The 25428-nt window shown below is 46.6% G+C and overlaps 1 protein-coding gene across 1 annotated transcript in view; it reads right to left on the bottom strand.

The window, feature by feature from the left end:
* Positions 1 to 25428, bottom strand: part of POU2F3 (POU class 2 homeobox 3) — an 84724-nt gene that overhangs the window by 44677 nt on the left and 14619 nt on the right. Inside the window, exon 3 of the mRNA XM_052653236.1 lies at positions 8788 to 8822. Within this exon, the coding sequence (XP_052509196.1) occupies positions 8788 to 8822 (35 nt within the window). The remainder of the gene's footprint in view (positions 1 to 8787; positions 8823 to 25428) is intronic.

Genomic DNA, 25428 nt, shown 5'->3' with positions numbered 1-25428 from the left:
ATGAAGAGATCGTGTGTCTCAGAAAAAAATTGCCTTCTAGTACCACTGGCAGCCCAACTAAACTGGTGCAAGCTCAGCAGAGCAGCCACCCAAGGAGAGAAGGGGAAGAGAAAATTATGGGTTCTCATTCATCAGAAATAATAGCAGCTAATGTTTATTGGTCAATGACTGTATGTCAGGGCCTATTCTGTGTCTTAACTGTAATTAACCCTTACAACATGCCTGGAAAGGAGGCCTGATGACTGTTCTCATCTTCAGGTGAGGACAGTGAAACACGGGGAGGTTGATCAATACAGACAATTGGCTCAACTACATGGGACCACCTCCTCCCAGACAAGAGGGGCCGTGGAGCAGAAGATGCATGGAGTCTGGAGTTTGGCTGGTCTAGCCTTAAATTCCCTACTTCTGGATGAAGTGATGTTGGGATAATTTCTTAACCTTTCAGCGCCTCAGTTTTCTAATCTATGGAGTTGGAATGATCCCAAAGACCTCACAGGAGTGTTCTAAGTAATAAAAGGAACAATAAAAACGAAGCACATTGCACTCAGCACCTGTGCACAGGCAGGATTTATTATCATTTAATAATAATAAATATTTACTACTAATAAATATTTCTATTGTTATATTATCTTGACTATGATGGGGGAATCACTTTGGAGAAAGGAGTCATTTTGTCTCACCAACCATCTCCTGCCTCAGAATTCTGTCCTCCATCTACCCTGTGACTCAACAAGCCCCGCTTAGTCCCTGTTGAGGCTGCACTGGTTTACATACCCCTTGTTCTGACATTTTAAGGCACTTTTCAGACCTGTCTCCCTGTGGAATAGCAAGAAAGTTCTCTGAGGGCAGGTCTGTGTGTTATTTGGGGTACCTTTTCCCAGTGCTGGGGAGCCTCCATATTTCACTGCCTTGTCTTTCTGTGTGGAAGGATCATAGCCACAGGAACACCTTGCCCTCCGCCTCCTGTAGAAGGCTCTGTGTCCCGGTGAGTCTAGGTCAGCTCTCCTCATGGTGGAGGGTGGGGTGGGGGTGAGAGGAAACCTGAAAGCCATTCTCTGAAATCTGTGTGGTGGGTTTTCTGTCTTAATAACTAGGAGGTTCTATTTGCATTTACCAGGCAGAGGACAGACATTCTAGACATCCTGTGATGCAGAAGACGGTAATAGCCAAGAAACACTTGTTTGTGTTCTGTACAACTTGTATCTGGCTTTCAAATACCCACCAGACACTTGTGTCAGTAAATAGCCTGCCTATAATCACACGAGCCTAGAACCCAATTCCAGATTTTTTATTTTTCCGTTTGACTGCTCCATGCAGCAGGTGGCATCTTAGTTTCCCAATCAGGGATGAACCCAACCAGTGATTGAACTCACGTTCCCTGCACTGGAAGATAGGAAATGTGAATCTTAACCACTGGACTGCTAGGAAAGTCCCCAATTCCAGTTTTTAGGTGGGCACACTGTACTTTTTGCACACTTTTAATATGCATTGCCTTTTCCTGGGATGCCATTTTCTGTATAAATTGAAGAAAGATTATATTTTACTTTGTTTGGAAGTTTATCAAGAGTTTGCTTAACATTTTGGAAAATCCTGGCTTTTGAGCTGCCAGTATAGCATACCAATATCAGTCTGTACTTGTGTCTGTCCCATTCATATAAACATCATATTATCTCATCAAACCTTCCGGGGGAGGCTTCACAAGGATTTACTTGCTGAAATATATATTATTTAATTTTTTTCTCATTCCCCTTTGAGTCATTATTCAAATTAGAGTATTCTACTGATTTTTAGGTATGTTTTCTATAAGTTTCATTTGAGGATATTAAGGGGATTTTATAGCACCCTGTTATAAGGGATATTGAATCTGATCAGGCTGAGAAGCACAGGTTTAGAGTGAAATGGATATGTGTGACTTGGTCCCTTCTGGGACCTAACTCTTGGCTAGGAGGGTACTTGAAAGTCTGTTCTCTACCAACTCTATGTGTGCTGGGTGGATATATTCAGTTCTGGAGCAAGGTCTTTGAAAGTCCATTATGGCAACACATCAAAACCATGACCCCCAACCAGTTAATTGAAAATAAGTTCTGGCCTATTGTTCAAGTGCAATCTTTTAAAATAAATTGTACCTTTATAAAGGATATCACCTAAAAGTAATACTGTATTGTTGTCCTTCTTTTGTTTGACGAAGAAATAAGAGCTATGTTTTGATGTTTACTATATATATTTTGTCCATCTAAGCTCTCTGATAGAATTAACCACTATTTTTGTCATTACTCTGTCTTTATAATTTTGTTATTAAATGATTTTTATAGCAATGTTTCCTAGGGTAAAAGTTTCATTTTCTTTTTGGCAATAAAAGCACACTGAGTTAAAAACAATCATGTCTCCCTTGCAGCTCTATCTGTCTGACTCCTGCATCTGTGTTTTTCAATTGCTTTGGTACCTGGGCGGGAGAAAAAAAGGGATGTCATAGGTCAACATACTAAAACCCAGCCTTACTGCTTCAGTTCAGTTCAGTTGCTCAGTCATGTCCGACTCTTTGCGACCCCATGAATCACAGCACGCCAGGCCTCCCTGTCCATCACCAACTGCCGGAGTTCAATCAGAGGCATGTCCATCGAGTCAGTGATGCCATCCAGCCATCTCATCCTCTGTCATCCCCTTCTCCTCCTGCCCCCAATCCCTCCCAGCATCAGAGTCTTTGGTTAGGGTTGAGCAAAATGTAGTTGGCTGGCTCCTCAATCTCTTCCCTTAGTCTGCCCATCCACCATCAACAATCCTGCCTCCACCTGGAAGTACAGGACCGGGAGCTGGATTCTGCCGCAGATGGAAACAAGCCTCAGAGGATCAAGACTTTCACGATCCTTAATTTTCATCCTCCGAGGTCTTTCACAAGGAGGTCTCAGAGTCTCCCTCCAGCTTATTGGGCCCCCTATCCCTAGCTCTATCCCTAGCGCTATCCCTATGCTCTAGCCCTTTCTGAGACTCCCTGAATTAGCCCCACTGGCATTAGTATAATGCAAGGGCCCCCCTCTCTTCCTTCCCTCCCCCTGCCTTCCTCCAACCCCCTGCATTTTCCACTGTGTTTTCTTCCCACCAACTGGGAGCTCTTGTGGGCAGGGACCTCGTTCTACCCTTCTCTGACTCCCCCTCACTACCCAAGCTAGGCACAGGTTTATGGGACTAAATGGTCAAACGTGGTCAAGTAATTCCCTCCTTCACCCTCTGGTGCTCAGCTAGAGTAGGGCCGGCCCTCCTTGGAAGACTCACTATGTCTTCACTGCAGACCTTCATGCCCCAGCTTGAGAGCCTGGTCCTGCCTCCACCATGGAAAGTGAAAGTGAAGTTGCTCAGTCATGTCTGACTCTTTGCAACCCCATGGACCATAACCTACCAGGCTCCTCTGTCCATGGGATTTTCCAGGCAAGAGTACTGGAGTGCATTGCCATTTCCTTCTCCAGGGGATCCTCCCGACCCAGCGATCGAACCCGGGTCTCCCACATAGCAGGCAGACGCTTTACCGTCTGAACCACCAGGGAAGCCCAATTACTACTCAGGTGGCTTAGTGAAAGTGAAAGACGCTCAGTCGTGTCCGACTCTTTGCAACCCCATGAACTATACAGTCCATGGAATTCTCTAGGCCAGAATACTGGAGTGGGTAGTCTTTCCCTTCTCCAGGGGATCTTCCAAACCCAGGGATCCAACCCAGGCCTTCCACATTGCAAGTGAATTCTTTACCAGCTGAGCCGCAAGGGAAGCTCCTCCTGTTGTAGGAGCAGATGAGTTGAGAATACTGCCAGGCCTGGGGCTGAGACAGAACCTCAGGTTGCTGGCTCTCAGCTTTGGGGGCAGGATGCTCAGAGACAAAGATACCTGCCAACATGCTTCAGACTCTCTTCTGGCTTCAGAGAGCTTTTGTGAAGTCTTCTGGCCAGACAGCATTCCACAGCACAGGTGGAGACACCGTGCTGATAGTTCTGACGGACACCCATGGCCCTGGATTGATGAGGGGCCCAGAAGCCATCAGCACAGAGCGGCGCCAGGCTGCCCAGGTGTGCGTGTGTCACTGTGGGCTCTCCAAGCCCTGTGAGTCAATAATAATCCCTAAAGTTCTTCTGAAGTTAGCTGCTGGTCCAAAGAGCAGGAAGTGGAAGCGGAGAAACTCCGGGACTGGAAGGCTGTCCCTCGGGCTCCTGAACTCCCTGACAGGGTGCTTAGCCCTCCCCACCGCCCCCCTCTTCTCGGCTAAATCCTCCATCCATGTTCTCCCTCCTCTGACTCCCCTACTGCACCTCCCATCTCTCCCCAGGCCCACAGCCCCCCAGAGCCTCCCTCACCCCCCTAGACCTTCTCTTCACACTGTCTCCATCTTCGGCCGGCATCTCCATCTCTTCATCATCCCCCTCCTTGGAAGGGAATTCTGTAGTCCTCATCTCCATCAGGTCCTAACCCCTCCTCCCCTCCCCGCCCCCCATAGCAACCTGGCATCTGTTCTCATCACGATGCCACGATGAAACCAGCACCGTTCACCTCACTGCCAGACCATGGCCACTTCCCAGGTGGGGCTGTACAACATCTCTGTGCACTCTGACGCTGTTGTCCCCGCCTTCGTGAAAATCTCTCCTCTGTGTGGGTGGTTCTCCATCCATCCCTTTCACCACTCCTTCTTAGTCTCATCTATGGGTACCTGTTCCTCAGCCTGTCCCTGACATGTTCCTTCTCTCCAGGTTTTCTTTGGATTCTCATCCCAGTCTGCAACACCTCCCAAGGTGACCTCACTCCTTCCCATCACTAGGATTAACACCATTCAATGGTGACGCCTCAGTATGCATCCTGACCTGTCTGCTGGCTCTAGATCTGAGTTTCGCATCATATATTGAGCACCTATAGAGCATTATCTGCCCTTCTTCCTCCTCCTATCATCTGGAAAAACTGGCTGGACCTCCCATCCTCTTGATCTCTGATCACAGCCCCACTAATGTTCAGCATCCAAGCCAGAAACACAAGAAGTGTGCCAGACCTTTCCCCTTCCTTTGCTGCCCATCTCCAATTTGTTGCCAAAATCCTCCTGATTGTATACCAGAAATATCTCCCAAACTGGACTCTCTTTTGCTCTGGGTTGGGAAGATCCCCTGGAGAAGGAAATGGCAATCCACTCCAGTACTCTTGCCTGGAAAAATCCCATGGATGGGGGAGCCTCGTAGGCTATAGTCCATGGGGTCGCAAAGCGTCGGACATGACTGAATGACTTCATTTTTTTCATGCTTGCTGACACAGGAATAACAATTGCAAATACCTGTACAGTATATATATATATATATTCTAGACATTGTCAAAGAGGTACACACTCACAACAGTCCTGTGTGATAGGTACCAGTATTCTCCCCAGAGAAATACAGACGTTGAAGAACTTATACAAGGTCACAGTGCCAGGCAGTGCAAAGCCCAGGACTCAAACGCAGGCCATCTGGCTCTATGTCTGGGTGCTTCATCCCACTCCTTGGCATTGCCCACTTCCTCCTACTTCAACAGCATCCCATGGGCCTCTCTCACATCAGTCCGTTCATCTTTCCTCCCTCCTCACCCATACCCACTTCTAACACTCTTCCATTAAGCGAAACTAGTTTTGTTTGAAAAACCCTAGTGGCTCCCTACTGTCCACAGGATAGATCCAAACTTCTTTGCTGGGCATTCAAAGTTCTACACAATCTGTCCAGCCTCATCTTCCACCATCACATCCCATGCTGACCTTCTCATAGTTTCCTTTTATGTGGTGAGACTTCTTTCACAGCAACAAGAATATTCTTGTTGTTCCTCTCTCCCAGTCAAATCCCATACTCTTCCCTTGTCACCCGCTTTGGACACCATCTCTATGGTGACATCACTGTGCAGTATCTCAGAACTCAGCGCTCTTCTGTCTTAACAGAATTCACTACAGAGTTTGTTGGCAATTTTTCATCTTACAAATGACACCCTCTATCTAGCCCTTAGGAATGATTAAGTATTCAAAGAATGAATGGTTAGCCCTAGATCCAGCCTGCTGGGTCCTTCTGTCTCTGACCCTTAAATTTCAAAAAGATTCTTTTCTCTGGATCACATGAGATCATAAAGGCTGGAAAGATTTCATGTGACATTTTCTCCTCACTCTCTACAGCTCAGAGTAAAGAAATGGACACTTTCTTCCCTGTTTTTCTTCAAAGAAAAACATGAAAGGAATGCGGAAGCATGACCAAACAGAATATGGCATGAGAAAATTGATGGGACCATAACATACAGACTGCAGGGGCTTTGGCGACCATGTCATGCAAACGTCTTTCTTTTATTCGTGAGGACACCAAGGCCCAGAAAGGAGAAGAGGATTGTGTACGGTGCAACAGCACTGGCCCTCAGGACCTCAGACTCCCTGTCCAGGGATCTGGCCTTGTCCTGTTGCCTCCCAGCTCTGAATTAATCTTTCTGAGGGACTTAGGGGTGGCCCTGCTTCTGGGTCAGCTCACTATTATCTCCCAAACAGGCTCAGGCTGCTTTCCTGGGATCAGGAAGTTAACAGGCTCAGCATGAAACTTCCTGATGAGTAAATGTCCCTTGTTCATGCAACCTCAAGATGGCAGGCAGTGTATCCAGAGCCTGGCTGCAATTCCCCATGGCATCAGCTGGCTTGGGGTCTTCCAACCAGAGCTTCTCCAAAGGCGGTGGCTTAGCCTTTGCTTTCCCGCTCCCGCCAACCCTTCTCAGTATCAGACACAAAGACGACTCCTACACAACACTGTTTCTTCCCCTCCCTGCTCCCTGCACCTCCCACTTCCTCCAGGTTAGTCACGGTGAGGTCACGCTCAGCTGCTGGCTCCCAGGCCTCTCCCTAAGGACGGTGTGCATTTTCAGGGACAGGGGAATTGAGGGACTGGGGAGGAGGGTGCTACAAGGCATCATGGGAAAAATGAGCTTGGGAGTCAAAGAGATGTGGGTTCAAGCCCTGGCTCTGCCAGTTAACCAATGTGTGTGACCTTTGGCAAATTACTTAACCTCTCAAACCCTTCCCCAAATCAGGTGGGGCTGCCTGGGAAGTGATTTCCTTACCTATGTAAGGTGAGAATAGTAAGGATCAAATGAGACAAAGTGCCAGAAGCACCTTGCCTACTGCCTGAGGGTCTGCAAATGTTGGCTTACTTCCCTTGTCATGAAGCTCGAGGGTATCACTATCAATTTAGGGACCTGAGAAATTCTAGTGCCCACCTGCAGGTCCACAGGTGAGCTGGTGTGAATGTGAGGGTGTGGGTGCTGGTATCTGATGCCATCTGAAAGGCAGAATGAGAGGGAGCCAGGTGGATTCTTAGGGAGGGCGTGGATGTGTGTGTTTGTGCACAGAGGTGAGTGCCAGTCTAAGTGTGTAAAGGAGTGTGACCAGCAGAGCCTCTCTTACTCCAAAATTCCCACCCCTCTAAAGGAAAGGTCTCTTGTGGGACTTCTCTGGTGGTTCAGTGATTAGGAATCCACATTGCAATGCAGGGGATGTGGGTTCGAACCGTGGTCGGGGAACTAAGATCCCACACACCATGGAGCAACTAACCCTCATGCTGCAACTACTGAGCCCACACGCTCTGGAGCCTGCGTAACACAAATAGAGAAGCCTGTGCACTGAAAGAAAAAAAAAGGAAAAAATCTCTTCTGTTTGTTCTTGTCCTTAATGAGAAATGCAAAAACCCTTCCCAGGGGAGGGTGGGATTGCCCTCCTCTCCGCCCTGATGAGGCTTATCCAAGAGAAGCAAACTCCAGTGAGGTCCTCCCCTGACAGAAACCAGGAAACTTTCTCCCGAATGGTGAGGAAACCTTATCCCTAAAGAAGTTCAAAGGATCAGGGGCCTCTCGGTAGGCTGCTGGGCCCAGAGGGGCTGCCCCCAGCCTTGTCCTAAGTGCAACGTTTTCCCCAGCTTCAAAAAGATCACACAGGCAGCCAAACCCACCAGGCCTGTGGAGCAGGCCCCCTCCAGGCTGGGCTAGTGCTGCCATGTCTTGGTGTGGATGGGCTACTCCGTGCACATCTCATCCAAGGGACTGTGAGAGGTGTACCCTGGGCCGCGATGCTCAGGAAGAACAGGCAAGGGGCCACACCCCAACCATGGAGGGCTCCTTCAGGGTCACAGAATCCTCAGGCATATCCTCCATCCTCCTGCCCTGGAAACACACCTGGCCAAACTATCTCTTCGGTGAGAATCTGTTTCATCTTTTTTTTTTTTTTTTTTTTTATAAATACTTATTTATCTGGCTGAGCTGGGGTTTAGCTGGGGCACATAGGATCCTAGTTGAAGATCTTTAGTTGCAGCATGTGGGATCTAGTTCCCTGACCAGGGATGGAACCTGGGACTCCTGCATTGGGTGCTCAGAGTCCTAGGCACTGGATCTTAGGCACCAGGGACGTCCTTGTCTTATTTTCAAAGATGTTGAGAGAGAAGGTTATTCTACAGCCTCCTTCCCTTGGTAGCTCTTCCCGTGTCTGATAAAGCTCATTGGCTCCAAGTCCTTCCTCGTAGTTTACCTAGATGTGCCTTTACCTGAAGCCCACTCTTTTGTCTTCTTCCCAGGTGGCTTAGTGCTAAAGAATTTTCCTGCCAATTCAGGAGATGCGGGTTGCAAAAGCTCTTGAAATACCCCTACCAATCCTGAGAGTGATGAGTCTATAAATAAACACCCTTGAACACTTCCCTTCATCTTCTTTGTGTCCCCACACTTGACATAGTATGAATGACCACTAAAATTTATAGAATAAATTTTTCTTCTGAATGTCCTTACCTGCCTGTTGAAATCTAAGCCATTTCGATCATTTCCTGAAAAGATAAACAAAAAAAAAAAAAAAAAGAAAATATTAATAGCTAGCAAGATTGGAAGAGACTGAAAGTTACAGGGAAACAGGATGTCAGAATGAGCTTCTCTTTATTTTGAAAAAGTACACTTGCCTGCCCTGTGGCCAGACTCTTTTTGTTTATTCTGTTTCCTGGGACAGTCTTTGAAAAATTTTCTTCAAGAAGGGAGTAACCAGACAAGCAAAGGGGAGACTGACTTGTCCAAAGTCATCTAGAATCTAACTGGGATTAGAACTTGCCATACCAGAATGCTTCTGCCAGATGTCCTCAGACAGAAGTTCTGAAACAGGCTTTCTGGAAAAGCAAGGGATGACCAGCCATGGATCCTAAAGGAATTGCCCGAAGGCAAGAAGTCCCTCCACTATCCCAGCCCTCCAGGGTTAATGGAATCTAAATCATATCAGGTAGATGACTGTCACCCCTGTTTCTATCACCTGTCCCCCAACTTTCATTCTTTGTTTTATTCATCTTTTTCCCTTTATAGTAAATGTTCAGTTGAAAAATTAAAGGTGTGCTTAATAGAAAAAAAATTTTTATATAGAAAAAGTAGCAGAAAAATCAACTTGTAAAGAGCTACAATGAATATTTTTGTATATTTCATGACCTTTTTTTATGCTTGCTTTTCCTAATTGAATATACTACTCTGTACAGATTTTTACTCTGCTCTTTCTAGTGAATATCATAAACCTTTCTCCTACACCATTAAGGAACATCGTAAACCTTTCTCCTATGCTTGCAAAGATAATTTTTAATGGCTATATAGTATTCCATTTATGGACATACCAAAATTTGCTTAAATATATACCTATTATTAGAGAAATGCTTCCATTCTTTGCTAAAATTAAGTTTCCTATACATATACCTCCTCAGGGCAGAAGCTACCAAACAATCTTCCTTTGTGCCCCATGGATAACTGGCTCTATAATGGCAAGAAAATGATATTAAATGCCATACACCCTGAGCCTAGCACTAGGCTTAGTACATAACAGGAATTCAAATTATATTGGTTGGGACTTCCCTGGTCATCCAGTGGTCAAGAATCTGCCTGACCAAGCAGGCGATGTGGGTTCAATCCCTGGTCAGGGATCCCACATGCATGAGATAACTAAGCCTGAGCCACAATAAAGATTCTACATACAGCCAATAATAAATAAATAAAAATTTTAAAAAAATTTTAAAATATTGCATTGGTTGAATGAATGAATAAATGAACATGTGAATGAATTCAGACCTTAACAGATTTGCCACAAATGCAGAAGGTTCACATCTGGCTTTGGCTTGGTCAGCCCTTAATAAAAATGGCAGAATGCAACTTAAATAAGAAAAGAAGTTCTCCAGAAAGTAAGAATGAGAATCATCTGGCATTGGGATGACAAAACTTACTAGAAGAAAAAAGAAAACCTGAACACAATGACATTATGTAATAATGTATATTCAGGTTTATCACATTCTGGTAATCCTTGACATATTTGAAACTTTTTCATTATTATTATATTTATCATGGTGATCTGTGATCAACAATCTTTGATGTTACTATTATACTACGACTCGCCAAAGGCTCAGACGATGGTTATCACTTTGTACTAACAAAGTTATTTTTCATTAAAAAAAAAAATTCTGCTTTCCATGGGTTCCTCAATAGCTTTGGAATGAAGTCCAAATTTCTTAGTATAACAAATAATTCCCCATATGATCTAGTTTCTGCCTACCTTCCCTGCTCTGTCTTCCGCCTCTCATGATCTCACCTTCCTCCCTTCCAGGTACCCTGTGCTCCAGTCACATGGAAAGATCCACACGTCCAAACACGCCACACCTCTCCCATTTCCATGCCTCCATGCCCTGTTCCCTTTCACAAAGTTGGTCCCTCTCCCCTCTCTACCTGCCCTATGGCACCTGTCATGGAACTCCTTTTCTTGTCTGCATGTCTCTCTCTCCCTCTGGTCTATGAATTCCTTGAAAACCAGAATGATGACACCACTTTTGTCCTCAAAGACCACTGTAGTTCCTAACATTGGTCAGAGGCTCAAGAAGCACCTGATAGATGAATGAATGGGGTCCAGGAGAATCCTCTGGAGCTTTAACTGAAGCCCCCTTCCCTCTGCTCTGCTCTAAATGATAGATAAGCTTGGCCCTTGCCTGTATGGTTGGTTGTGAAGCATCCCTGAGAGCAGCTGGGCTGGCAAGATGACAGCAGAAGTTAAGGGCTATGGGATTCCGAGACAGAGGCAATAGGTGAGACAAGAAGTCATCTCTGAATAGCAGTCTGATTTTGAGATTAAATAAGCTAATCTGAGAGGGGAGCTAAAATGGGAAGGGCCCAAGGACCGAAAATAGTGTGTGTGCGGAGACTAGACTTAAAGATAAAATTGCTTTTGTATTAAAAAAATTTTTTTTCATGACATTGTAAATGTAGCCTTGTAAGGGGGTAATTTTAAAAAATGACCAAAGAACAAATTCATTCATTCCACAAAATACACTCTATATACCAAGCACTGTTCTAGGCACTTGAAATATCATGCTGGAAAATCAGATGATGTCCCTGGCCACACAGAGCTTCTTTTCTAGTTGAAGACACATAAAAGGAATATGAAAACAAATACACAATTTCATTTAGAAAGAGTTACTGTGGAAAACAATAGTGATGGTCAGGAGAAGAGTGTCAGAGGCTGTTCATAATCAGGGTGGTCTGGGAAGATCATTCTAGACAGAGGGATTGAGGCCTGTGCGAGGCAAGAACAGGCTTGCCTGTTGAGGAACAGTGATGAGCCAGTAGGGCTGGAGAGAAGGGGATGGGTGTGGCCCAGGGCAAGACCCAGGGCAAGATGACGTGGCTCTGGAAGGCAGGTCATGCCGAAGACTTTGGCTTTCATGCCAAGGACGCTGGGAAGTGATCAGAGGGTTTTGAGCAGAGGAGTTACATGAATTGACTTCAGTGCTTAAACCTGCTGTGATCAGGGACTTCCCTGGTGGTCTAGTAATTAAGACTCCATGCTCCAAATGCAGTGGGCATGGGTTCGATCCCTGGTTGGGGAAGATCCTGTATGTCATGTGGCATGGCCAAAAATAAGTAAACCCGTGGTAATCAGCTGTAGGGATAAGCAAGGGGGAAGGGAGGCCATGCAGTCGGTCAGGTGAGAGAGGGCAGTGCACAGGACAGAAGGGCAGCTGTGGAGGTGGTTAGAAGGACTTGGATTTTGAATTGATACCTGACACAACTAGATATTTTAAAAATATATTTAGTTTTGGCTGTGCTGGGCTGTTGCTGTGCACAGGCTCTCTCTAGCTGTGGCGAGCTGAGGCTATTCCAGTGGCCATATGTGGGCTTTTCACTCTGGTGGCTTCTCTTGCTGTGGAGCGCAGGCCCTGGTTGTGGCACGTGGGCTCGGTAGTTGTGGCCCATGGGCTTAGTTGCTCTGGGGCAGATTCTAAACCATTGGATCACCAGGAAAGCCCTACCACATATTTTAGAGTCAGTGTTTTGTGTGTCTGTTTTCCTCATGAAATTGTGAGTTCCTAGAGGCCAGGGTTGGAGAAGGCAATGGCACCCCACTCCAGTACTCTTGCCTGGAAAATCCCATGGACGGAGGAGCCTGGTAGGCTGCAGTCCATGGGGTCGCGAAGAGTCAGACACGACTAAGCAACTTCACTTTGACTTTTCACTTTCATGCATTGGAGAGGGAAATGGCAACCCACTCCAGTGTTCTTGCCTGGAGAATCCCAGGGACAGGGGAGGCTGGTGGGCTGCCATCTATGGGGTCACACAGAGTCGGGCACGACTGAAGTGACTTAGCAGCAGCAGCAGCAGAGGCCAGGGTTATTTCTTCTTACTCATTTTTGTACTCTGAGAGCCTTTAACAGCATTTAACACATTGTAGGAGCTTAATAAATGCATGTTTAACTGATCCAAGTAACTAAGAAACTGCACCTGAAATGGATCTCCTATTCAGATCTAAGAAACCACGGGTCCCTCCATCTGCAGAAATCTGAACACATTCTATTATATAAGCTCTGGCTTTGGAAGATGCCAGTCACTTGTAGGAAAAAACAAAGCAGGACAGACACCCAGAAGGACCAGTGCATTATTTTTAGAGTTGGAAGGATACTGAAGTCCAGCCTCAGAGGGAAGCACCTTGTGGTGGTCACACAGCCTCAGAGACTCTGAGTTTTGGACTAAAGCTTGGATCTCTCAACTCCTGTACTCATACAGTTTTCCCAATAAACTCACTATGCCCAGAGTCCAACACAGAGGGAACCAAGTATTAGGCTATAATCAATAGTTTAGGCAAGTAAGCAGGATAGATGCTGATCAAATTTGGAGGTGACTTAAAGCAGGAAGCAAAATTAACTCAGCTGGATGATGTAATCAGGATTAGAAAATATTTTGGTTGATTCTAGTAGAACTGGACATGAAACAACAGACTGGTTCCAAATAGGAAAAGGAGTACGGCAAGGCTGTATATTTGTCACCCTGCTTATTTAACTTATATGCAGAGTACATCATGAGAAATGCTGGGCTGGAAGAAGCACAAGCTGGAATCAAGATTGCCAGGAGAAATATCAATAACCTCAGATATGCAGATGACACCACCCTTATGGCAGAAAGTGAAGAGGAACTAAAAAGCCTCTTGATGAAAGTGAAAGCGGAGAGTGAAAAAGTTGGCTTAAAGCTCAACATTCAGAAAACTAAGATCATGGCATCTGGTCCCATCACTTCATGGCAAATAGATGGGGAAACAGTGGAAACAGTGACAGACTTTATTTTGGGGGGCTCCAAAATCACTGCAAATGGTGATTGCAGCCATGAAATTAAAAGATGCCTACTCCTTGGAAGGAAAGTTGTGACCAACCTAGATAGCATGTTAAAAAACAGAGACATTACTTTGCCAACAAAGGTCCATCTAGTCAAGGCTATGGTTTTTCCAGTGGTCATGTATGGATGTGAGAGTTGGACTGTGAAGAAAGCTGAGCGCTGAAGAATTGATGCTTTGGAACTGTGGTGTTGGAGAAAACTCTTAAGAGTCTGTTGGACTGCAAGGAGATCCAACCAGTCCATCCTAAAGGAAATCAGTCCTGGGTGTTCATTAGAAGGACTGATGCTAAAGCTGAAACTCCAATACTTTGGCCACCTCATGTGAAGAGTTGACTCATTGGAAAAGACTCTGATGCTGGGAGGGATTGGGGTCAGGAGGAGAAGGGGATGACAGAGGACGAGATGGCTGGATGGCATCACCAACTCGATGGACATGAGTTTGAGTGAACTCTGGGAGTTGGTGATGGACAGGGAGGCCTGGAATGCTGCGATTCATGGGGTCGCAAAGAGTCGGACATGACTGAGTGACTGAACTGAACTGAACTGAACTGAATAGAAGGCAAAAACCAACAAGATAATATGTAACAGGAATAAATCTAAGCCTTATATTTAGGTTTTAAAAAAGTCACCTGTATACATAAAAGATAGAGGAGGCTGAATTAAGAAATGATTAAGGTGGTAAGTGTTATGTTTAATATTATATGTTTTTCTGCCTTTAAGCCTATCTACATATGATCCGGTAATCTAACTCTGGGTATATATCCACAGGAAATGAAAACAGGATATCAAAGAGATAGCTTCACTCCTTTGTTCACCACAGGATTATTCACTACAGCCAAGTTAAGGAAACAGTTTCAGTTATAGCCCATCAGTGCATGAATGGGTAAAGAAAATGCCATGTATATATATATATATATATATATATATGTGGTATGGTGGAATATTATTCAGCCCCAAGAAAGAAGGAAATTCTGCCATTTGCAGCTACATGGATTGACCTTGAGAGCATTATGCTAAGTGAAATCAGTCAGACTGAGAAAGTCAAGTAAATACTGCAAAGATCACTTATATGTGGAATCAAAAGAAAAAGAAGTCAAACTCAAACTCAAAAAAAAGTCAGAGAGTGGAAAGCGGGTTACCAGACACTGGAGGGATGGGAGAAATGCTAAAAGGGTAAAAACTTTCAGCTATTGGAGGAATCAAGTCTGAGAATCTAATGTATAACAAGGTGGTGGTGTTATTTAGTTGCTCAGTCGTGTCTTGACTCTTTGTGACCCCATGGACTGTAGCCCACCAGGCTCCTCTGTCCATGAGATTTCCCATGCAAGAAGACTGGAGAGGGTTGCCATTTCCTCCTCCAGGGAATCTTCCTGACCCATGGATGGAACCGTGTCTCTTGCATTTGCAGGCAGGTTTTTTACTGTTGAGCCACCAGGGAAGTCTATAACATGGTAGCTATAGTTAATAACACTGTACTGAACAATTAAAATTTTCTAAGAGAGTAGAATTTAAATGTTCTGTCTCATACATAAAAAGGTAAATATAGAGGTGATGGATGTGTTAATTAACTAGACTGTGGGAATCCTTTCACCATGTATACACATACCAAATCACATGATATACACTGTAAACATCTTACAATTTTATTTACCAGTAACACTTCAATAAAGCTTAAACAAAAGACTCTAGGTTACGATGTGAAACCTCAAAGAGTTTTTTCAACAAAACCAATAACCAATCTCAAACTAAAATTATAGAAATAATCACAGCAAATAACTACAGTGATTAAAAATTCATGGGTGCATACTTAAAGATAAATGACCATCAAAATATCTGTACACCATATTTCACATTTTCAAAGAAACTCAATCTCCTAAAGAAATATAATACTGGATTGGCCAAAAAGTTCTTTACAGGGAAAAACCCAAATGAACTTTTTTGGCCAACCCAAAAGGAGTTGGACACGACTGAGCGACTTTCACTTCACTTCACTTCAGTATATCTCTCCCATCCCAACGAAAACAAAACAAAAAAAATGATTCCCATTTCTGTTTATTGGCAGACATGTTTGGAAATAAACAAACTGCAGTTCCTTGTGGGGAGGGGAAGAGAGAGGAGGCTGGTGTTCTTCCCATGAAAAAGAAACTGGAAAAAGGGAGCACTTCAGTTGACTAAAGCCAATGCTGGAGATGTGGGTTCAGTCACTGGGTGGGGAAGATCCCCTGGAGGAGGAAAAGGCAACCCACTCCAGTATTCTCGCCTGGAAAATTTCATGGACAGCGAAGCCTGGTGGGCTATGGCGCATGGGGTCACAGACAGTCAGACATGACTGAGCGTGCATGAGCGCATGAAAGCCCATATTGGTCGGAGTGTGCTACACGTGTGTGGTAACCTGTGTGTTAGCAGACATGCAGATTTGCAGATCTCTGCTGAGAGCATCAAGCCCAGTTCAGGGTACCATTTTCTAAAAGGGACCCTGATGAACTGGCTGTAGAGCATGAGGCCCCAGAGTGGGGCCTAGAAATCACATCAAATGAGGAAAGGATATCTAGCCTAGAGAAGAGGACACTTGCCCTTAGGTCAACCCTTCTTCCTAGGATGGCCACAAGAATTATGTGAGATTAATTTTGTTAAGTGTGATAACAGTACTGTGGTCAAGAAGGAAAATGTCTTTTATGGCTTAGAGACACATACTGCCATATTTAGGACTGAAATGTTTATAATGTCTATAGTTTGCAAGAAAATACTTCAGTGACAAGAATGGCAGAAACTTGGTGGCTGTTGACAGTAGGCAATGAGTATATGGGGGCTCATCATTTTAGTGTCTACCTTCAGGTATGTTTGAAATGAAAAGTTAAAAATAAAATATTTCCCTCCCCAAATGGATGAAACAAATATGGCAAGATGCTAAGTTATTAAATCCAGGTGGTAGGTATATGGTTGTTCGTTAACCTGTTTCTTCTCTTTTCTATTTATTTGAAGTTTTTCAAAATAAAACTTTTTAAAGTAATTCAGTGAGGGAACATTTGAAAGCTCTACCTGGCCCAATGCCTGGCACATAGTATGTTCTTAGGTAAATGTCAGAGTACTTTTCTTTCTTCTCCAAATATTGGTTTGGATATGAAGCAGGCTTAACCTGCAGTTCCTAAAACCCAGCTCCACAAGGGTCAGTGGCGGAGGCTGCCAGGAAGCAGGCTCACCTCAGGATAAGGAAGAATTGTGTCAAATGTGGAATTGTCCAGCAGTGAAACCCATGGTTTCATGTCAATAGAGCTCAAGCAGAGACTGCTTATTTCAAAGATGTTATAGAAGTGGTTTTTGAATTGAAGGGTTCAGGTGGTAAAGAACCTGCCTGCTGTGCTGGAGAACCAGATTCAATCCCTGGGCTGGGAAGATCCTCTGGAGAAGGGAATGGCTACCCACTCTACTATTCTTGCCTGGAGAATTCCATGGACAGAGGAGCCTGGTGGGCTACAATCCATGGGATCACAAACAGTTGGACACAACTGAGTATACACACATAGTCAGTGACTAAAAGAGGGTAAGAGGCATCTTGAATTGGTGGGGAACACCAGGGTTCTGGATAGAATTTCCTTAGACCAGGATGGAGTAATACTCAACAGAATCCCAAAGAGAAAGGTCAAGGATCTGTCTATAGGAGGAACACAGGGGTCAAGGCAACTTCCATCTCTGTCTCTCCTCCCTGGCATCTGGTGAACACCAGGTCAGCAGTCCCAGCCACCTGCAAAGACCCCTGTTGGGACTGGAGACAGGAGGAGCTGGCCAGCCCTCCGCTTTCCCGCCTCTGAGCCACAGTCCTGCAGGCCCACTGATTTGCATGCTTTGGCAGCACTGGGGTGTGAGTTTGCCTGGGGAGCAATTCTCTGGGTGAGGGAGGTGGAAGCACAGAAATGGAGAACTGTTCCAGCAGGATTTTTCACTCTTGACTGGTAAACACACAGGGAGCATTCTGCAACGAGGCTGAAACGCTCCCATTTCTGGGCTGCTTCTCTTCTCACTAGCTCCACTCCCAGGTTAACCCACTAAGACTTCCCCTGTCACTTTATGACTACTTGGCAATGTATTGGCACTTCCTGGGATAGCAATGATTAAAATAACCAGCACCTTTGGAGGCCCTCCTGGGCAGGCAGCCACCAAAGCAAACCAAGAGACTTCCCAGTGAGGTCATTCCAACCAGTTTTTCCCAGGACCCCACAGACACTATGCCTACCTTTTTTATTACTTGAGATTCCTCCAAGGAACTGGGCACTGTGGACTAATGGCCCGAGTTCTGTACAGAGAACACACGGTAAACTGAGCCCGAGGGTTACTTCAAAGGCTATTTTCTGCTGGACTTTGGGCAAGTTGCTTGATCTCCAAAGCCTTCAATTTCCCTTACATACTAAAACCAAAAATTCTGTCTGTATTCATGCCACTTTCTTCGTGGGAGCAAAGAAACGCCTTGGCGTTTTCTTAGTTTCAAAGAAAACTAAGGCTGGCCCCTGAAGGCACCTGAAGAACAGGCCACAGGAGGACCTTGATGGGCTGGGGGAAGAATGCTGGCTTATGGAATGGGAGATCAGAGCTGCAGTTCTCCACCGGCTGAGTGTTCTTAGCTGTGGATAGCAGGTGCAAAGGTGCAGTGAGGGAGACATGCCCTGGGCAGGCATCGCTGATGAACCTCTGTGCTCACTTCCTTCTAAACTCAGTGCATAGCGCCCACCAGCAATGATCAGAAGTGGCTCTCCCGAAGAAACCCACTTGCTACCCCAGGACTGGAAGATCTTCCCAGGTCCCTCCAGTTCTGACTATCTGTGGATTTTCATGATTTAAAGCTTCTTCTCTAGAATGGCAGAGTAAACACAACTGATGTCACAAGGGCAACATGGCCTGTGAGTGTCCCAGTGACTTTCTCCACCTGGGCCATTGTACAAAGCCTTGCTCTCCAGGCCCTTCTCACAGATGTCAGGGGCATGGGGCCGGGTGACCATGGACAGAGGGTGCCCACTCATCCACCTTTGCTAAAACGGAGGCCCAGCCTCCTCTGGCTTCCCTTTATAATTTATTGTATTATTTGATACATGAAAGGCTCCTCCCCAAGGTCTTCTAATTTTTTAGGAAATAGAATCCTCATTTCCTCTCAGTCTGAGCTATAGAGGGGACTCCTGGGGCCCCCGCTTTCTGCTGGCCACACACTCAGGCCCAAAGTGGGCAGCGTGTTCAGAGGAGCTGAAGGAGCATGCGGGCAGATATGTCAGATTCCAATAAAAAGAGACTAGGGACTCGGGCCCTGGCCTGGAATGGGGTCAAAGGGCCAGGTTCCCCAGCCCAGTCTCCATTCATTATCCCTTGACCCTGGAAAACAATAAAAATCCAACTTGAAAGGAAAAACTCTGTTAAGGAAATCCAGTGTCTGGGCACAGATCAGAGAAGTACCTTGGCTGCTATTTTTCTATTAGCACTTTCTTGTGCTGAATGGGATCACACAGACTCCCGGTGCTGCACTCACCACTGACAGGAGAGGAAACTGAGTCCCAGACAGGATGAGTGATGAGCTAAAGGCCACACAGGTAATGCATAGCAAAGCAGGAACAGAACCCCAGCTCCGATGCTCGAACTTGCCTTCTGACCACAGTTGAGGGGTTCCCTAAAGGTCTCCTCCAGACCAGCCCCCAGCCTACTCCTCCCCCAGTCCTGAGAGGGGAAGAGCTTTAAGGTTGGTAAGAGACACTGCATAGACGCAGTGGGGCCCTGGGCTTCACACAGGCACACAGATGTCCTTCGTGTGGCTCAGAAGGGCATGTGTGCGGTGGGAAAGCTTAGATGGAAGAGGCTATCTCACATTTGTAGAACAACTCACACTTCCTTCAGTTGCCACAGATATACTGCCGCCTCACAACTCGTTTTACAGATAAGGAAACTGAGGCTGGGTCCCGGAGCCCAGCCTGGAGGGATGGAAATCTGATCTCTCAGCTCTGGAAGCAGGGCCCAGGGCTGGCCGGCGAGCATGGGCCTTGGGAACTTGAGCTGGGTTTGTTCCTTTTTGGGCAGTACGCTTTCGTTTCCCATCCTTAAGAGAGCCTCGCCTGCCTGTGAGGTCTACAGGGCCAGGGATTCCAGAACTCCTACTTCATCAGTGAGGAAACTTGAGGCTCAGAGACAGCGAGGCCTGTTAATGTCCTCTGCAACCAGATACCATGCCCGTGCGCTCACCCTGTGCCATGCCTCTTCCTCCCCTTCTGGGGCCCCTGTTCCAAGCGTTGTAGCGGCCACTTCTGAGGGACAGGTGATGGGGAGAGATGAGGCTTTGTCCAAAGAAACAATAAAAAAACGAAGGACAGAGGACTACCTCTAGGGTAGGGAAAGGCTTCCAAAGAAACAGGGATCTCAATCCTCTGCTGTGACCTTGGGAAAGTCATTCCCCTTTTTCTGACCCCAGTCTCTTTCCCCATAAAGTATGAGAATAGAACTAGACCAGAGAATTTTCAAACATTTTGGCAAGAGAACACTGTTTTCAAATAACAGGGATTAATTAATAGTTGGCATTTATTGAGCATTTACTATGCGCCAAGCTTTGTATTAAACATTTTATATACAGGACAGCATTTAATCCTCACCATCACCCTATGAGTAGGTGCTCTTATTATCCCATTTCACAGATGAGGAAAATTGAGGCTCAGAGAGGTTAATCAACCTGGCCCAAGGTTACCGGTTAGTAATTTGTCAAGTAGAAACTCAAGCCCACATCTGTCCACCAGCCAAGAATGACTACACCACAGTTTTTATATTATCTATCTCCAAATGAAAACACATAATGGAATTGCTGTAGAAACCTGAGAAGGAAAAAAGACCTTTAGATTTTCAGAACTATAAACATCTTCTAGTCTCCTTGAAATCTGTCCAATCTCTAAGCACCGGGTGCGGGGAGGAGGGGTCTTGGCACTAGCTCTTCCCCCTCCTTCCAGTCATTTCTGGATTGCCTTATGTCAGTTTGTTTGAGGGCCCTTCATTGACGCATGCTTCCCATTCCCAAGCACAGGTGGCTGTGACAGTGTGTGGGCCACGAGTGAATGAATTCACAGGTAGGTCCATTCAGGAGACAGCCCATATTCCTAACAGAGGGTCCCTCGATTGGGTCACTGCTCCATCGTGTGGACATTTTGTCCTTCTGATACTAACACTGGCAAATAGCATTCCTGTATTGCATTACTGTACGGCAGGCTCCGCTCTAGGGGCTTCCCTGTTAGCTCAGGTGGTGAAGAATCCATCTGCAATGCAGGAGACCCCAGTTCAATTCCTGGGTCAGGAAGATCTGCTGGAGAAGGGATAGGCTACCCACTCCAGTATTCTTGGGTTTCCCTTGTGGCTCAGCTGGTAAAGAACTGTTTGCAATGTGGAAGACCTGGGTTTGATCCCTGGGTTGGGAAGATCCCCTGGAGAAGGGAAAGGCTACCCACTCCAGTATTCTGGCCTAGAGAATTCCATGGACTGTACAGTCCATGGGGTTGCAAAGAGTCAGACATGACTGAGCAACTTTCACTCAGGCTCTGCTCTGAGTGCTTTACAGATGTTGACTTATTCAATCTTCACTGGAACCCTAAAAGACCCGTCTCTACTATTACCCCTGTTTTACAGTCTAGGAAACTGAGCTGAGACATTAAGTAACCAACCCAAGGTCCTATAACTAGTCAGTAGAGAAGCTGGGATTCAAATACAGACTCTGGCTCCAAAGTCACTGCATTTATGGCCTGCACCTTGGTAAGCTGGGGGACAGGGCTGCTGTTCCTAACACATTAGAGGAACTACGGGTGCAGCAACTCACACCTTACAAATAACAACCGGTGAGCACATAGGATCAGCATGTGCTCACAGACTTCAGCATCTTAGAGCCGGAAGTGATCTCAGAGACCCTCAAGTTCAGATCCTTTGTCCAGTACACAAACCCAGGGCCTGGAGATGGAGGTGATTTTTTGGCACAGGTTCATGGCAGAGATGACTCCAGAATGCCTGTCTCCTCACATCTCCTCAGCCGGACAAGGAGGTGCAGACTGCTTCTCCAGTTTCACTGATACAAAAACTGAGATGACCAGTCTGTTGTCAGCAGAGGGTGGTAGGCCTGAGCCCAGAACTAGAACTCATTAACTCACTCAATGGTTTTTAAGAATCCAAGCATCTGTTAGGACCCTGAGAGGTAAACTGAGTCTGGGACAGGAGGGGTAAAGACCTAGCCTTCTCCTGGGAGGCCGAGGCCACTAATACCCCGCCCAGCCAACCACCCTCAGCCTCCAGGGGCCTGTGGTGAGGGGGTGAGGGGACGAAGACAGGGGTGGGAGAGGCCAGCCCAGAGCAGCCACCTCCCTTTGATATCTTGGAGCCCTGAGCAGACGCTTCCCAGATGGCTTAACCCCTTTTGTCCGCGCTTCCCTCCTCAAGAAAACCTTAATCACCCTCATTTGAATTTCAAATAACCTCTCCCCTCTCCCTCTCCTGGCTCCAACAGGCTTTGAGGCAGGGATATGGAAATCCACCCTGCAGTATGGAAATCATTGCCCTATGCAAATCAGGCACCAGTCCCCATCGTCATGGCAACCATTGGGTTTCTTCTCCTTTGGGTGACACCTCTCTGGGCTCCCCGGCTTAGATTTTTTTTTTGTTCCTCTCCCCAGTCCAAGTAGGTGGGGTGGGCAAGCCCCCTGCCTACAAAGTAGGCCTCACTGCAGCCACCACAGGCAAGTGGGGCGCCCCTCACTGAGGTACCCAAAGAGTCCCAGACCTACCAGGCCACCTGCCTGCTTCTCTAGTGCAAATCTGGACCCTGCACACCCAAGCGAGGCCCACTGCTGTTTTTTTACCCAGGTTGGCCTAATTTAAGGATGGGCTGGGTGGTGAAAGTTCTGGAGTCTGGAGGACACAGCGATGCTCCTAGAGGGGGTGACAGGAGAGGACAGACCTGGGGGGTTTCGGCCATGCATCTCCAGTGGTAGGAGATGGAAAGCAGGGCATATGTAAAATGCCATGCAAATTAACACCTATTATTTTTTGAGTCAACAGCACTACTGCTTTTTTGGGAGATGCCCGCAGCCCTGTTTCCCACGTTCCTGGCTTGGCACAAAGGCCTTCCCTCCCTGAGTCTCCCAGGGCTCTGCTGCTACCCAAGTAGCGCATGCTAAGTTGCTTCAGTTGTGTCCAACTCTGTGTGACCCCATGGACTGTAGCCCGCTAGGCTCCTCTGCCCACGGGATTCTCCAGGCAAGAATACTGGAGTGCGTTGCCATGCCCTCCTCCAGGGGATCTTCCCGAAGCAGGGCTGGAACCTGGGTCTCCTGCATTGGCAGGCAGATTCTTTACCATCTGAGTCACTAGGGAAGTCCTCAAGCCCTAAGACAACTCTAATTTGGCTGCTCATTTCTCTGCAAATTCCTTTCCCACTTGCTGAGCACTTTTGCACACCAGGTGTTCACTGCCCTAATTGTTTCTTGAGGAGCAAAGTGGCCCCAAGAGACCAAAAGAATCTACTCACAGCTTGAGAAGTGAGGCTGCAGTTTGGGTGCCTTAATGCAGGGATCCAACCCAGAAGCTACAGTGTTGAGTTGAGCCTCTGGACACTGCTCAGAAGTGTGTGTATGTCTGTGTGTCAGTGGTGTCATTCCACCCCTGACAGCAAAGGACTGCCTGGACCTACCTCTCCTGCTGGATCTCCCTATCACTGCCCCCACGACACCCACAGTGGGAGCAGGAGGGATGCTCAGATGCCCATAAGATATATCCACTGCCCATGGGAGGCCAAAGGAAACGGGCATTCTTGGACACATCCTTATCCTCTAAGGCAGGGCACCTCCAAATGTAGTCCCACAACCAGGCTGGTCTGACTTGTTCACTGAGGTCTGAAACCAGATGCATCCAAACACAGAGAGTCAGAATTTAGACATGCTCACAGCACCCAGAGCACATGATTAGTGAGCACTCTCTGTGGACGTGGTGTAGACCAGATTGGGTCCTATTAAATGTGTACAGTGGGTATAAGCTTCCTTACCAGTCATGGATGGTGGGACTGCAGACTGGTCTGTGACTGACCAGAAATAAAATGATTGGTCTTGCAACCCACATTATTTAAGAAGCAGTGCCCTAAGGAATGACCACTGATAAAACCAGGATGATAAAAGACAATGTCCTGACGGCCCCCCACGTGGCCACCACACTTTACCCCCTCTTAGATTGAAGAGAAAAGGAGGTCCAAGGGCTTCAGGGCTGCTTGGGCAGGGAGGGCAGTTGGGCAGGGAGAGGGGTACATCCTTCAAGGGACCCCAGAAAGGAAGAGGGACAGGTGCCCGGCAGGACTGGCCTAGCCACCTCTCATCTGAGCAGCATGGTTCTGCCCTGTAGGGTTGGATTTGGGACTAGACGGTGAGAAAGTGTTTGTGAGCTGTGCAGCACAGGTGTGAGCTGCTGGAGTAGCTGTTTTATTTGCTGAGGTTCTCTGTGTGCTGGAGGCAGATACCTCCCGACACCACAGGCTGCTCTCCTGAGGTCTCCAGCACACATGGCCACAGTAGGAAGCCTGGATGGTGAATAAGTACCTCCTAATCTCCCGGCCACAGAAACTGGCAACACGGTGAGACGGAAGCCACTTGTGGAAGGCCAGAACAAAAGGCAAGGGGCTTTTACTGCAGCAAGAGTGTCGTAGGCAAGAGATTAGGACTTTCAGACACTGAGAATTGCATCCAGTAAGGATAGGTGGCCAAGAGAAATGGTGGGGTTAGCTTTTCTTAAGGATGGATGATAAATGGGAAAACAGCTCTAAGAACAACAGATTCTTTCATTTTCCAGGGACAGATTTGAAATGTCTGCAAAGGAAGAGTGAGGCATGGATGAGATTCCCTCTCAGAATCCTGGCTTCCCCAAGAATTTTTCAGTTCCCCCTGGACATCTGCAGGGGCCGTGACTTCCTTGTTCTCCTCCAGAGAGGTAAGGGACAGAGTAGGTTCAGACTAAGGCACAGGACCAGAGTGTCTGGGCTTGAGTCCTAGAGCCCACCTGGCCCATTCCCTTCACTTTATTCCTGCAGCCAGCCCTCCCCTCCCCATACTGTGACAAGGAAGCTCAGTTCTAGGGCACCAGCAGACTGGTCCCACACTGCTAAGTGGCAGAGCTTTATCTTGTCTTCTGAATGTTTCCGATAATTATCAACCTAACGATGGATTATATTTGTAAGGTGACAGACACTTTGCAAAGTGCTTTCACACCTACTCTGTCATTTACTCATAAAAGATGTGCATGTGAGTGTGTGTGTAGACTCTTGCGCGTCTTCCCCCAAGTCTCACCTCACCCCAGGTACTTCCTAGACCCCAGCTGTCCTCTGTGTCATTGAAAGAATAGTTTTATCGCATAAACATTTGGGTTAAAAACCATACACATCTCCAGAGTCTTCTGCCTGTTTCTGCCTGGAAATGTATCTCTTGGTTGCAATAAGCTGTAGTTTCTTTATCCTCAGACTTTTTCTTGGGGACGCAGTGGGGTGGAGACAGTGAGGTCCCAGGAATAAACAAATTGAGATGGGGTTTTTCATCCTGAATCAGGTTCCTCATTCTTTCTTTGGGCCTTTATGAGAATCACTAACCTCTCCAGGCTCCCCAATATAATTGTGTCCATTGCTTCTTAAAACCATGCAGAAAGCTGTCAGATTTAACATAACTAATGAGAGCCAGCAGTGGCCACAGGACTAGAAAAGGTCCATTTTCATTCCAATCCCAAAGAAAGGCA

This window comes from Budorcas taxicolor, chromosome 15 (genome assembly GCF_023091745.1).
Source record: "Budorcas taxicolor isolate Tak-1 chromosome 15, Takin1.1, whole genome shotgun sequence".
Taxonomy (NCBI): domain Eukaryota; kingdom Metazoa; phylum Chordata; class Mammalia; order Artiodactyla; family Bovidae; genus Budorcas; species Budorcas taxicolor.
This window is presented reverse-complemented; position numbering and strand designations above follow the sequence as displayed.